Source organism: Canis aureus, chromosome 3 (genome assembly GCF_053574225.1).
Source record: "Canis aureus isolate CA01 chromosome 3, VMU_Caureus_v.1.0, whole genome shotgun sequence".
In the NCBI taxonomy this organism is placed as follows: Eukaryota; Metazoa; Chordata; class Mammalia; order Carnivora; family Canidae; genus Canis; species Canis aureus.
In genome coordinates, this window is record NC_135613.1 from 32259593 (window position 1) to 32273150 (window position 13558).

Below are 13558 nucleotides of genomic sequence, written 5' to 3' on the forward strand. Positions count from 1 at the left end.
GGGCACCTGCGTTGATTTGGGGTCCTTTCTCTGAGGAGCACGCTCTAATTGCTGATGCTACACAGCATGTGGTGCTTCCGTGCGGCTCTGAGGACCAGAGCCAGGTCTCCAGGGACCATCACATGGACACTGGGAAGATGATGGATGTAAGGTCCTTCCAGTTAAAAGCCTTTCTGAGGGTCTAACAGTCTGTACCTAGGTCTGTTCACCCACAGTATCCCATCTCCCCACAGGAGGACTCGCTCTTTGCATGGGCCATGCCCAGTGACCACGTTTGGACCAAAGGCCTGCGTTCTGCAGAACCCTCAGACCATCATGTGAGTGCTGTGGTGGTGGGGGGGTACTCCCTGGAGTGTGTGCTGTCGTGCGATCATGGTGCTGTGCAATGTTCTGACTTGGGTGAGAAGTTCACGTCAGCAGAAGCCACAGGGCATCTCCACCGGCTCCGGTGAGCATGGGGCCTTACCACCCTCCGGACAGCAGATGGGGATCGGGCCACGCTCTGCTTCTCAGGCACTGCAGCTGGATGGGCTTTGACTATGATCTTTAGAGTTACTGTTTTGTTTTTACAGTAAAAAGTCATGGAGGAAACCAGTATATTTCACAGTACACTGGGTCAGATATGCTTCTCCTCTAATTATTCCTGAAATACAGAGGCATTAACTGGCTATTTTGAGACCCTGCTTTACTTCTGAGAGACACCCCACCTTGTGGGCACAGCTGTTATAAGCACGCCAGACTCCCAGTGCATCTTTGGGGGCCACGCGGATGGGGAGCTGTAAGAACAAAGCTGTCAGGGGTGGAGCTCGAGGGCTCTGTGTGGTGCTCTGACCATGGTGTCTGTCTTAGGGAAAGACCCGAACCACTTACCCCATGGTGCTGCTTTCTCTTAAACAGAATTCCATCCTACCCCGACCGTTGTGCTTGGCACCTCATGGTGAGCTCCCCACCTTCCCTGAAGCCCCCACAAGGTCCCCTCCTTCAGGGTGAGCCCACATTTTGCACAGGGGTGAGGGCTGCAGGTTTAGGTTTATTTCCATGACTGAGCTGTCTAGGGGGTTCTTGCTCTCTGAGGCAGCCCCAGCAGTGGGTTGGGGACAGTGACACTGTCTGTGCTGCCACCTCCAGGCTTCCCAGGGAATTGCTGTGCAAATCGGGAGGTCTTTTGACCTGTGACTTGGCTGCCTTGCCTCTTACAACCAGAATTAAGTTTTATTGTCTTTGCTGGTTCCAGGTGCTCTCTGCAGCTGTCTGGTTACTGCTGCTGTGCTTGGGGCAGGTCCTCTCTGGATGCAGACTCCTACTGGTCTGCCACAGCTCCTCTAGTATCCCACAGCCAGCTCTGCATAGCACCTACCCAGGTGCCTCCAAAACCAGAGCCCCAGCTGCCTGCTGCTGCTGCTCCAAGCCCTGCCCTCCCCTGTGCCCATGCCTTCCTGTTTGCTCTGGCCCTGCCCTTGGCCTTTCCCCATCTGCCTGAGGGCCCCTCCCTGTACTTCCTGGTTTGGGCAGAACTATTCTTTCCTTGTTACTCCACTCGGCCTAAGTGCCACCGTGAGTGTATGAGCCTTAATTAGCCAACATGTAATCCCAGCCGAGCCACATCCACTGTATGAACGGGCTTTGTGAGCCTCAGGGAGGTTATATGGGTTGGTTGAGATGGGGCAGATACCCCTGAAATGTCCCTGGAGCTGACTTGCAGAGTGAGCAGCCATGTCTTCCCTTCCGAGCCCACATGCCCAGCACTGTCTGGTGGGGTTGCCATCTCTGGGGGACCCTTTCTCCACCCTGTACCTGCTCCCTTACAACACTGTACCTTGCTGGGGCAGGGCTTCACATGTCCTAATCTAACTTCTTCTCTAGTGTTTGAAAGTAAGATATTTTAGAAGGGTTGATTACAAAGAACTTTCACTTTCTAATTTATTGTCTGCATTTTCACATTTCTCTTATATTGAAATGTGTGGAATTACCAACATCTGATTGCCTTTGGCTTATTAGGCAGTGGCTCAGATTGGTCACCTACTACCACTCAGGCGTCGTTGCTTTCCCATCCAGCATCCACTACCTGTGTGCTGGAGGAGGGTCAGCCTCCCACCTTGCAGGGTGATCCAGCAGGAGGAGTCCCAGTTGGCAGCCAGGCCTGTGCAGGACACGCTGGTGGCTTTGGCTGGGCACAGCCGGGTCTGAGGACCAGAGAGGCTACAGGCCATGGGTGCCTGGGTCAGCACAAGGGGGCTTCGACCTGGCAGAGGTCCGTGAGCTGTCCACGCTTTTTCTGAGGCCCACGGCCAAGCAGAGTGACGAAGTTTGGGGAGTGTACACCCCTCCACCTGATCAAGGCCTGACAGCTCCTCCCACGGGGCCAAGCCAGTTCCACAGCCCTGCTCAGATTCCTGTGTGGCTGGGATGGGTCAGTGTACCTGGGCCCTGGACAGGGCACGTTCCAACTGCCAAGGGCAGCTGAGCTCAGCCGGCTAGTTTAGTGAAGAGCAGGGGACCTCCAGTCTGGCCTTTTTGGTGTTAAAGGTGATCCTGAGGACTTTTTGTTTTAAATAGGTGATTGGCCAAGAGGATCATGTAAACGGTGAAAAGATTATATAAGATTTGCTTGATTTTTAATTTCTGGGAGTTTTCTTGCCTTAGCTGTTTTATACAGCCTTTCAGAAGTCACTTTAGGATTGTTTTGCTTTTAGTTTTGAGGTTGCAGAAATTACATTTACAGTACAAATGTACAGTTGGGATAATTTGGGGGCTTGGTATGCCCTACACTTCTGTTGTTAGCAAAGTGTGACTAAAATGCTGTGACCAAAGCAGCTGTACCCTACTCATGAGCCACGCACGTGACCTGGGCAAGCAATGAAGCTCACAAAGGGTGTTGTGAGTGACCCATCCTCTTGCAGAAACGGCTGGAAAGGGTGAGTGATGGATGGTCAGTAACTGGATGAAGTCACCACACCCCTTGTACTGGTGGTTTGAGTCACGGTGTTGGAGGTTTGTGATGGGGCTAGCACACAGTGCAAGGCCTAAGAGACATGCCTCCGAAGATGCCTGTCCTCTGGAGGGAAAGCATGTGAACACTCCTCTCCCCTCACAGGCATATCCAGGACCCTGCCAGCCAGCGGTTGACGTGGAACAAGTCCCCAAAGAGTGTTCTCGTCATCAAGAAGATGCGGGATGCTAGCCTGCTGCAGCCCTTCAAGGAGCTCTGCACGTACCTGATGGAGGCAAGTGAGCCAGGTTGGGGGGTGGCAACCCCAGGACTCCCCCCCAGCACCCCCTCTGCATCTGTGTCCACTGGATTCCACCCTGTAGCTTGGGAGGCTCCATGTTCTGGGTCATGTGGCAGGGGTGGGCACAGAGCAGGCCAAGTCAAGAAGCCCATTTCAGGCAAGTGACTTCCATAACTGAGGGTCACAGAGCCTCCAGAAGGAAAGAAATCTGTGCGTGAGCAGGTTGAAAGCAGTCTGCTGGCCAGGACTAAGGACTCACTTCCCCCCTCGTCATAAAACACTGTGGCTTAAAAGGAGGCTTCATGGAAGACCAGTGTGATCTGAACTGGGTCTTGTTGGTGGAGCTGATGTGCTTGTCTCCCTTCCAGGAGAACAACATGATTGTTTATGTGGAGAAGAAGGTTCTAGAAGACCCTGCCATGGTGAGCGATGACAACTTTGGAGCAGTGAAGAAAAAGTTCTGCACCTTCAGAGAAGGTGAGTCTGTCCTTGGCTCTGTGGCTTGCTGGCACCACACCCCTGGAGTTGGCAGAAGCTTCTAGCATTCCTGCCCCTCGTGGGCAGAGTGCCCTGTGGCATTGAGGGTTGCCGAGACACCTTTTCTTGTGTTGTTCTATTTTCTAGATTATGATGACATTTCCAATCAGATCGATTTCATCATATGCCTGGGAGGGGATGGGACCCTGCTTTATGCCTCATCACTGTTCCAGGTGAGGTTGGCTGATGGTTCTGTGCTCCTGGCCTCAGCATTGCATGAGGAGATACTTTCCCAGTGAGGTTTTCCATCCCTTCTGGTACCTTGTGGCTTTATGCCTCAGGGATGCCAAGTTTTATGGTTTCTTACTCTGGTACGGACCAAACTGTTTTTAAGTGTGGTTATTTGGCAATAGAACTGTTTTGCAAATAATACCAAATGATGCATCTGCTCTCTCTCTCTGGGTCTCCTTCCTCACTGGGAGTGCTCCTGGCAGGAGAGTACAAGTATGGCATGCAAGCCTGGACTGGGCAGCAGGAGTGGCTGGGAGGAAGGGGGGCAGTGGCAGAGAAACTGTCCTGGGGGCTGCTGCAGATCTGTGGGCACCTCCTGGCTGAGGCGACGGCCCACAGCAGAGGAAGGCTGCAACTGCAGGCTAAGCCTCCAGGGTAGGAGGGTGGGAGTCTGCGTAGGACCTCACTCAAGTTGCCCAAAGCCTGCCTTCACTCTCTGCTAGACGGGGCCCTTGGAGGGTCCCAGCTGAGGTGTGTTGGAAGGTGAAGTGGGAGGCTCTGGCGTGGAGGCTTGACCAGCTCTCTCCTGTCCTCTGTGGCCAGCAGGCTGGTCAGTTCCATTGCTTTGGTTTCTCATCGGCTCTGCATGCCACCATTCCTGGCCTCCCCAACGACTCGCTGACCTTCCGTGCAGTCACTTAGAATCAGCACCAACCATGCACTCATGTGCCTGTCCCTTCCCAGAGACAGTTGGGGACTGGGTCCATCTGTGTTGGGGACAAGTCATGTGGCTTTTGAGTAGATTAGCTAGCTGACAGACCTGCTCATTGGCTCACAGGGCAGCGTACCTCCGGTCATGGCATTCCACCTGGGTTCCCTGGGCTTCCTAACCCCCTTCAACTTCGAGAATTTTCAGTCCCAAGTTACTCAGGTGATACAAGGTAAGTCAGAATGTTCTGGAAGTCACAAGGAGTTCTGAACATGGGATTGTCTTTTCATTTGGTTTTTGGGTTTTTAAATAATGTGTAGAGCAACATTTAAGCATTTCGAGATTGAGATTTAAAATTTTTGAATGGGGGATCCCTGGGTGGCGCAGCGGTTTGGCGCCTGCCTTTGGCCCAGGGCGCGATCCTGGAGACCCGGGATCGAATCCCACATCGGGCTCCCGGTGCATGGAGCCTGCTTCTCCCTCTGCCTGTGTCTCTGCCTCTCTCTCTCTCTCTCTCTCTGTGACTATCATAAATAAATAAAAATTAAAAAAAAAAATTTAAAAAAAAAAATCTTGAAAAAATAAAAAAATAAAAAAATAAAATTTTTGAATGGGTCAAACCTTTTTTCCTAACATTGAGAAGTTTGAGGAGGTTACATGCTGAAGCTGCTGTGGGTGCTGACTAGTGGTGGGAACTGATTTTCACAGAAGTCACAGAGGTGCTGCCCTCGGTTTGGGAAAAGAAAGTGGGTGGTCTCTGGTCAAGCAGAGGTGTCTTTGTTTCCTGTGGGGTGCCACACCCCCTTTCCTCCTGGCCCCCAGGGAATGCAGCTGTTGTTCTTCGGAGCCGGCTGAAGGTCCGGGTCGTGAAGGAACTCAGAGGGAAGAAGATGACGATGCCCAACGGGATCAGCGAGAATGGAGTACTGGCTGCAGACCTGGACACGGAGGTTGGGAAGCAGGTCATGCAGTATCAGGTCTGTGGACACGTGCTCTGTCCGGGCTCCGGCCTTGTCCTGCGTGTCGTGTGGCCTCAGGGAGAGAGACACAAGGTGGGGGGACTCTGGGCTGGACCCAGTGGGACCGCCCTCAGGACCTTCCAGAGAGCCCAGGAACAGTACAGGTGCCTGTGGGGCAGACCACCCAGGCTGGCCCCTCCCAGTGTGCAGTCACTTTGTCCTCCCCCAGGTCCTGAACGAGGTTGTCATCGATAGAGGTCCCTCCTCGTACCTGTCCAACGTAGATGTCTACCTAGACGGGCACCTCATCACCACAGTGCAGGGTGACGGTAGGTGGGCGCCTGGGGTCCCACAGGGTGGGGTTGGCGCAGGAACCCACAGAGACTGACCCTGTAGCCTGTCCACCAGGCGTGATCGTCTCCACCCCAACGGGCAGCACAGCGTATGCGGCCGCCGCCGGGGCCTCCATGATCCACCCCAACGTGCCAGCCATCATGATCACGCCCATCTGCCCCCACTCGCTGTCATTCCGACCTATTGTGGTCCCTGCAGGGGTCGAGCTGAAGGTCAGAGTCCACCCTCTATCCTTTCTGGTTTAATCTGTTGCCTGGAGCCTGCCATGCTGACCACCCTCCTTGCCCCCAACTGTGACCCCAACACCCACTGGGTTGTGGGCCCTACCTTGCTGGGTGCTGCAAAGGGCTTCACTCTCGTCCTTATTTGTCTTGTCAGTGGGGGCAGTGCTGAGAGCCAGGCCAGCCGCTCCAACAGGGCTGTGGGCCCTTGGGAGCTGGGGATACTTCCCGCTGGGTAGGGGCAGGGTGAGAGGCACCCTGTGAGGAGTGGTGCTTTGGTCCTGGCATGTGGCTGGTGTCCACTGTTGATCCTCCATCTCCGTTCTTGGCTGGCATGTCCCTGCTCTGAGCCCTGGTAGGTGGGGCCACAAAGAGAGAGCACTGGAGGCAGACTCTTGGCTGGTGTCCTTGGCTCTGGGTAGATGGTTGGTGACTGGGCTTGATGACTGCCTGTCCTGTTTCCCAGGGTTGGTGTCAAGTGAGACATAAGTGAGGGCCTTCATGGCCTAGAACTGGCCTTGGTGAAGAGTGGGCTATAAGGATACCTTCAACGGTTCTCCTGGGCAGTGCTCCACTCCCTGGGGCAGGGGTCTAAGGTTTTCAGCTGCATTCATGAGCCCGAACCTGTCCTGTTTGACTCCTTCAGATCATGCTTTCACCGGAAGCAAGGAACACCGCATGGGTGTCCTTCGATGGACGGAAAAGACAGGAAATCCGCCATGGAGACAGGTGTGTGAGCCTTGGGGCTGGAGTAGGGGCAGGCCCTGCCTGCTGCCTTCATGCCCTGTTGAGGTTGGCTTGTGGGGGTCCCGCAGACAGAACTCTATTACTGACCACCGTGGGACTCCATCCTCTTGGGCAGCTGGTCACCCACGCAGGAGGCAACATGTGACCCATGTTGTGCTGCGCTGAGGGTGACAGGTTCATGGCCTCTCACTCTGTCCCACCCTCCTGCCCTGGTGCCGCTGTGGCTACTCCTGTCCACTCGGTCCCAGGAGGTACTCCCCCTGAGCCCCCTGTCCTTAGGGTGAGGCAGGCCCCAGGCTCTGCAGCAAGTGGCATGAGCAGAGCACAGATGGTGCCCAGCTAGGCTGGGCATAGCCCCTGGGGAAGGGTCTTGGCCTGGTGCTGTGAGCTTACCTGTGCTGTATCTCTCCCCTGCCTCAGCATCAGCATCACTACCTCTTGCTACCCGCTTCCTTCCATCTGCGTCCGAGACCCTGTGAGCGACTGGTTTGAGAGCCTTGCACAGTGTCTGCACTGGAACGTGCGGAAGAAACAGGCGCATTTCACGGAGGAGGAGGAGGAGGAGGAGGAGGAGGAGGAGGAGGAGGAAGGGGAGGAGGGGGAGGGGGAGGGCTAGGTCTGAGCTCCTGCTGTCCACACTCGGGACCCCAGAGTCCCGAAGCTGCTCCCCTGCCTGGTTCCCACTCACCTTCCGCCTTCTGGGAACAGGCTGACCTGAGCACATGCGCTGTGAGCCCGAGCAGGCATCAGAAGTCACAGCACTTTGTAGCCAGGGGAAGAGCCGGAATCTGCCTTTTGTCAACCAGATCAGCTGTTTTTAACATTTTAAATCTTGACTTCTTTTTTGCATTTCTAAATAAGAAAAGTGATGTTGGGGGGCACCTGTGCTGTGGCTCAGGGCCTGGCCGCAGGTTGGGGATGCCAGAGCTGGGTGTGCTCTGTGTAATTCTTTGTCAGGAAACCTGTGCTTCAATCAGTATGTTGAAATTCATAGGGGATCAGAATGGATTGATCCGTCTTTCCGTGTTGAAAATAAATGTCTTGTAGCCAAAAACCTATAGCTACCACGATTTTCCCCTTAAATCCTGCACCTTTTCCCTTAAAAGGACTTAGAGGGGACACTTCTGCAGAGACCAGTTTGGTATTTGATTGGCTGATGAATGTAGGGGTCCCCTCTCTCTCCTGCTCAGCATCTGTACCTCATCTGGGCACACCTTCCTGCCTTGGTCACAAGGCTCTCCCCTCCCCCGCTGCTGTGGTGTGACAGGTGCCGGCAGAGCTCCATGCTGTCGCCCCCTGCAAGCCCAGCGTGACCTGGTAGGAGGTCAGACCCATGCACATTCCTCGTGAAGCAGGGGCAGCCCCCTCTGTACCCTGAAAGGTATTTTAAATCCTGTGTATACTTTGTAGACATTATTTTAAGTTTTCTGAACTGCTTATGTACAGATTTTATTGTACAAACTTTGAAGATTTCAGAGGGGATGGGATTTGGACTGTTGTGAAATGGAGCCTTGTTCCGATGTTTACACGTGTTCTGTTTGGTGCCGTGAGCTGGGACCACTCTGTTCAGCATGCTCACTGTGGGGGTGATGGTCCATGGAGAGACAGGGCGCTTCTCGGTTAGTAAGCCGTGGTACTTTGTGACTACAACTAGAAGATGGGGACGCATTGGTTAGTGAGGAAAGAGGTGGTGGGGACGTTCTGTGTCCATTCTGCTCTTGCTTCTCCCCATTGGCCTGGGCTTGCGAGGAAACTCCCATCATTCCAGCGGTCACTCCTTTGCCGGCTGGCCACCCAGACCATAGGCGTGTGTGTTTGCCACCTGGGACCAGAACCTGAGTGGTCTGGTGGGAGCTGTGGCTCAGTGCACATGGCTTTGGCCCCCGGTTGCTGTTTGTTGCCTGACAGACATCCTACACTTGGGCATCTGTTTCTGAGTAACTGATTTCTCTTTGAGGTGCATTTTTAATCTATTGAATTGGCAAGAACACAAGGGACAGAAGCTGTCCTTTCTTGGACTCTTCTGGAGTAAGAGGGATGGGCCTGTGCTTTGCCCTCGTGGAGGGTCACATGCCTCATTCTTGGGCTGATAGAAGGGCTCTGGAGCACGTGTGCAGCCACGCTGAGCCAGGGGCCTCCACAGAGCAGGCTCTGCAGCCTGAGCACCATCTCCTGTGTCTGCTTTAGTGCCTGTGGCTCTCAGTGTGGTGCTTGGCCAACGGCCCTTATCACCCACCCACCCACAGGCACCTGGCAAGGTCAGAGGCTCACTGCTCAGACTCCCTTGGGCTGAGAGGGGGCTGAACCAAACCTCCCAGCTTTAGGTCCCAAAGACAGTGTCATTCAGAATTTGAGTCACTGGTTTAGACAGAAAAAAAAAAAAAAAAAAGCAAGTGCTAACCAAGTCTGAAAGCAGCATGATTTGGAAGAAAACTTTGGATTTTTTGAAGTAAATTCTTAATGTTTCATATTGTTAATATCTTGAAAATTTGTTAGATGTTGTTGGAAGCCTTATTACTATTTTCAGATCCTTTCAATAAACAGACTTGTTTAAAAAGTTGGATTGGGTAGCAACTTTATTTGGTGTTTTATAACCAACACATTGATGCTCAGGGAGGTGGGCCAGGGCTTCTGGAGTCTGTGGACACACTGAGCACCATCGGCATGCACGTGGGAGAGAGGGTCCCACCCAGGCAGGCTCCACATTACATCCCATCCCAGGTGCCCCATCAGCCTTGCTATTGGCATCGGTGGGCCTAGAGCTCAGAAGCTGTCCTGCCCAAAAGAGGTGCGGAACTGTTTGTCACCACCTATCCTGCAGGGTAAAGCAGAGGCTTGGGCGGTTTCAGGCTTGAGCCTACAGAAAGGACCCGCTCTTGGGGAAATCAGAGCGCTGGGCCAAGGGGGCCCCCAGAGGCTTCAAAGTCCTCACCACAGCTCAATCCAGGCCTGTTGGAGTGAGGGGGCATGGGCCAGGCCCTAGAGCACACTCACCTCTCTCCTCTGCTCCCTTCTTCTATTCTACACGTCTTGACCAGTTCTTGGTGAATGTGGGGCAAGGCTTTTCTAGGAGCCGAAGTGAGCCCTGCAGACATGCCTGAGGACATGGACAGCCCTGTGTGCTGGGACGCTGGGTGCCCCCAGCGATTTACAGAGGCCTGAAGCCCAGTATGGGGGGATGGCAGGTGAACTCACCCCCAGGTTCCCTATCCTTCATTCCAGACCTGTCCCATTGCATCAGCCTCCTGGGGCCATGTGTGGCCTTGGTCTGCCCTGCCCCAGGAACCCTTGCTCTCCTGGCACATGTGTGGGAGCACATTATCTTACTGGTCAGGTGTCTCAGTGGCCAAGAGGCATCTGCTGCCCCTGGGCTGGCCTCTGGGAAACACAGGCACCTGTGGTCAGTTTGTACAGCTGTCATGGGCAGCAGGGCCAAGCATCAAAACTCAACCCTGGCATCCAGAGCTTCTAAGGCCCAGAGGTTCTCAAGATCCAAGCCGTTAGTGTGTGTGGACCCAGCCTAGGCCTTGTCCCTTTTGGTGGCAGAGGGCCCACTTTGAGGGCAAAGGCCAGAGGGGCTGGCTCAGTGGTGGGTACTGGCTTTGCCCATAAGGCCACACATCTCAGTAATGCCTATTGACCTGTGAGCCTTGGACTTTCCTACCTCAGGGAAAGGAGGAGGGTAGGACACAGAGGCCACAGGCCAGAGGCCCTAGGACATCTCCCAACTGGGCTCTGGGCCTTTCTGTGGGCTCAGGGCTCAGGCTGTCCAATCTTCTAGTCTTCAGTCCTTTGCTGGCTAGGTTGAGCAGCACAGAGCCAGACCCCAACCCAGGCCTCTGCCAAGTGCCCCACTTGGCTGGCCTCCCTTCTCAAGCCAGGCCGCAGTCCACATCACAGCAGCGCTCTCCCAAAGAGGTGTGGCTCCCCTCCTGCCCAGCGGTTACCCCACCTGGAAGCCATTAGGTCCAGGAACCAGCTAGTCTGGGTGCAGGTGAGGGATAAAAGAACAGTTGGAGGAACACAGAGAGGATGGGTGGGATGGATAGGATGGATGGGGGAAGAGGCAGGAACTGCATAGGGACTACGTGGAGATCAGTCACTTCTGGCACGTTCTCCTTCAGAAAGATCCAGGCCAGGGCAGCCCTGGTGGCCCAGCAGTTTAGTGCTGCCTTCGGCCCAGGGCGTGATCCTGGAGACCCGGGATCGAGTCCCATGTCGGGCTCCCTGCATGGAACCTGCTTCTCCCTCTGCCTGTGTCTCTGCCTCTCTCTCTTCACTCTCTGTGTCTGTCATGAATAAATGGGCAAATTCTTAAAAAAAAAAAAAAAAAAAAAAAAAAAGATCCAGGCCAAAGCTTGGGTGGTTTTCAGAATTATATAAACACTGAGGATTTGGTGGGAGGAGGAAGAGGTGAGGAGGTGGGGTTGGGGTTGGGGATGGGGTGGGGCAGGGTTTGTCTGAGCCGCCTACAGACCCGCTGGCCAGGACCCCTCCTGCAGGTGGCCTGGATCAGCGGTGGCCCTCCTATGGAGGCCTCCAGGCAAAGCTGGCCTTTGTCCCCAGCAGCACAGAGGACAAAGGCTGGACTTGATCTCAGCCCATGGCTTCCTGGGAGCACAGTGAGGCCTTGCAATAGCCCTTTGTTTACCAGCACTGTTCCTCAGACACAGGCCTGAGATAGCAAATGAGCTGCTCCCTAACCCTGTGGTCTTGCTTCCATGACCTTTAATCCCATGGTACCCAGAGGCTGAATCCCAGGGACAGAGGATGCAGTGCCCTCACTAGGGTCAGGCCAAGGGTCATGTTGAAAGGTGTTGAGTAGGGACATCCAAAGGGTTCCCAGGAAGGGCTTGCATCCCTACTTTGGAGACAGGAGCTGTTTTTCCAAACCAGCTGCTCATTGCTTCCTGACAACCTTGGCAGTGGGCCTGGTGGCACAAGACAGGCGGCCTCATCCTTCCTCCCACCCAATGGAATGTGACCCAGACCCCATTTTCTTGGCTTCTGGGGCTCCCGGGCCCCTGTCCAGATATTCCTGTTCTCCTCACTGTCCCCTGGAAAGTGGTGCTCCTCTGGGCCTGCAGATTTCATCAGCATACCCAGGTGGGGCCATCAGACCAGGGCCATACACAGATGATTCCTGTTAAGAGGTGGTGAGGGCCTGGAGGCAAGAGGAGGTACACGCAGAACAGCCCAGCCATCTGGAAGGGGCCCATGAAAGTGGTAGAGCAGAACTTGCCATGGATGCTTTCCTTCCTGCTTTCTGGAAAATCACCCTTCAGACATCTTCCAAACCCTAAAGTAGATAGTTGTCAGAAGGGGGCCCTAAAGGTCAGAAGCCCCCTGTGTCATGGAAGGAAGCAAGGGTTGGACAGGGGGCCTAATGCCCTGATGCCCCAGCTAGAGCTTCACAGGCAGGATTTAGGGGAGCCTCAAACTCAGTCTCTTTGTTGGTCAGGTCTCCTCCTTCAAGGACTGCATCCTAACCGATTCATGTCTACAATGGGGTCTACACTGGAATCTTGGGTGTGCAAATCAGAAGCATTATTTAAATTACCCCATTTGAAACTGAGCAGAGTATGGAAAATCCTGACCAGTCTATATTCTTTCCTCCAAAATTCTGCTTCCTGGAATCCAGTCAAAGGAAGAAGTTGGAACTCTAACACATACAGATAAAAAGACATGGATCCACTTGTGTGGCACCCATTATGAATGAAACTCATACACGGCCCAGTGGTGATATTACTCACACCGCCTTAATAGACAGCAATGTTTCATTTGAATATTTAGAAATAATTGTTGACAAAACAGAGAAAGGGACAAGACACCAATTCTGGAATGTGTGGGTGGAACAAAGGCTTCCTCAGGCAGTGGCTGGAGGCCAACTGGAAGCCCAGAAGAGAGGGAAAGGTCCTAGGCTCACATGATACCATTTCAAAACTGTGTCCCCAGATGAAACCTAAGAAAGATTTTGCTGTAAGAATGTTGAATTTTTATGAATTTGCTTTTGAAATTATCTGGTTATAAACAACTCACTCTCAAAACTCAAGACCACAGGGCAGTCATAAAGTATCTCAGGGTTTTGTGCAAAGAAGAAAAAACTTTCTAAAAAAAATATTTTATTTATTTATTCATGATAGACATAGGCAGAGACACAGGAAGAAGGAGAACCAGGCTCCATGCAGGGAGCCCCACACAGGACTCGATCCCTGGACTCCAGGTTCACACCCTGGGCCAAAGGCAGGCACCCAACCGCTGAGCCACCAAGAGATCCCCAGAAAAATCTATTCTGTGAACTTTTGTTTAGATGGATGAAGCCCTTCTAAATACTTAAGGGATGATGAAGACGGCATCATATTATTATGTTCTGAGGTAGCCATGTTAAGTAAACACTAATTTGGCTTTTGCTGCTTTCCTTTCTCATTTTTCACCTTTGGTGGGGCTCCTGGGCAGCCCTGGGGGCTCTCTCCCAGGCTTGGCCCACCCTGTGGATGAGCCTAGAAAAAGCCCAACCTGAGAGCACTGTCTGCTAACTAGTCTGAAGTACTAATTTTAAATCTCTGTAAAGAAAAGAAAAAATAAATCGCTGTAAAGAAAAACAAGTGAGGGACGCGTGGGTGGCTTACT

At 53.4% G+C, this 13558-nt stretch overlaps 1 protein-coding gene across 2 annotated transcripts in view; it reads left to right on the plus strand.

Annotated features, from left to right (window-relative positions):
* Positions 1-9489, plus strand: part of NADK (NAD kinase) — a 30552-nt gene extending 21063 nt beyond the window's left edge. For both annotated transcript variants that reach the window (XM_077891610.1, XM_077891611.1), the window contains exons 3-12: positions 234-317; positions 3095-3224; positions 3599-3707; positions 3855-3940; positions 4777-4879; positions 5470-5624; positions 5836-5935; positions 6015-6172; positions 6828-6910; positions 7349-9489. In XM_077891610.1, coding sequence (XP_077747736.1) covers positions 234-317; positions 3095-3224; positions 3599-3707; positions 3855-3940; positions 4777-4879; positions 5470-5624; positions 5836-5935; positions 6015-6172; positions 6828-6910; positions 7349-7544 — 1204 coding nt within the window. In that variant the 3' untranslated portion in view covers positions 7545-9489. The remainder of the gene's footprint in view (positions 1-233; positions 318-3094; positions 3225-3598; positions 3708-3854; positions 3941-4776; positions 4880-5469; positions 5625-5835; positions 5936-6014; positions 6173-6827; positions 6911-7348) is intronic.
* Positions 9490-13558: the final 4069 nt, after the last annotated feature.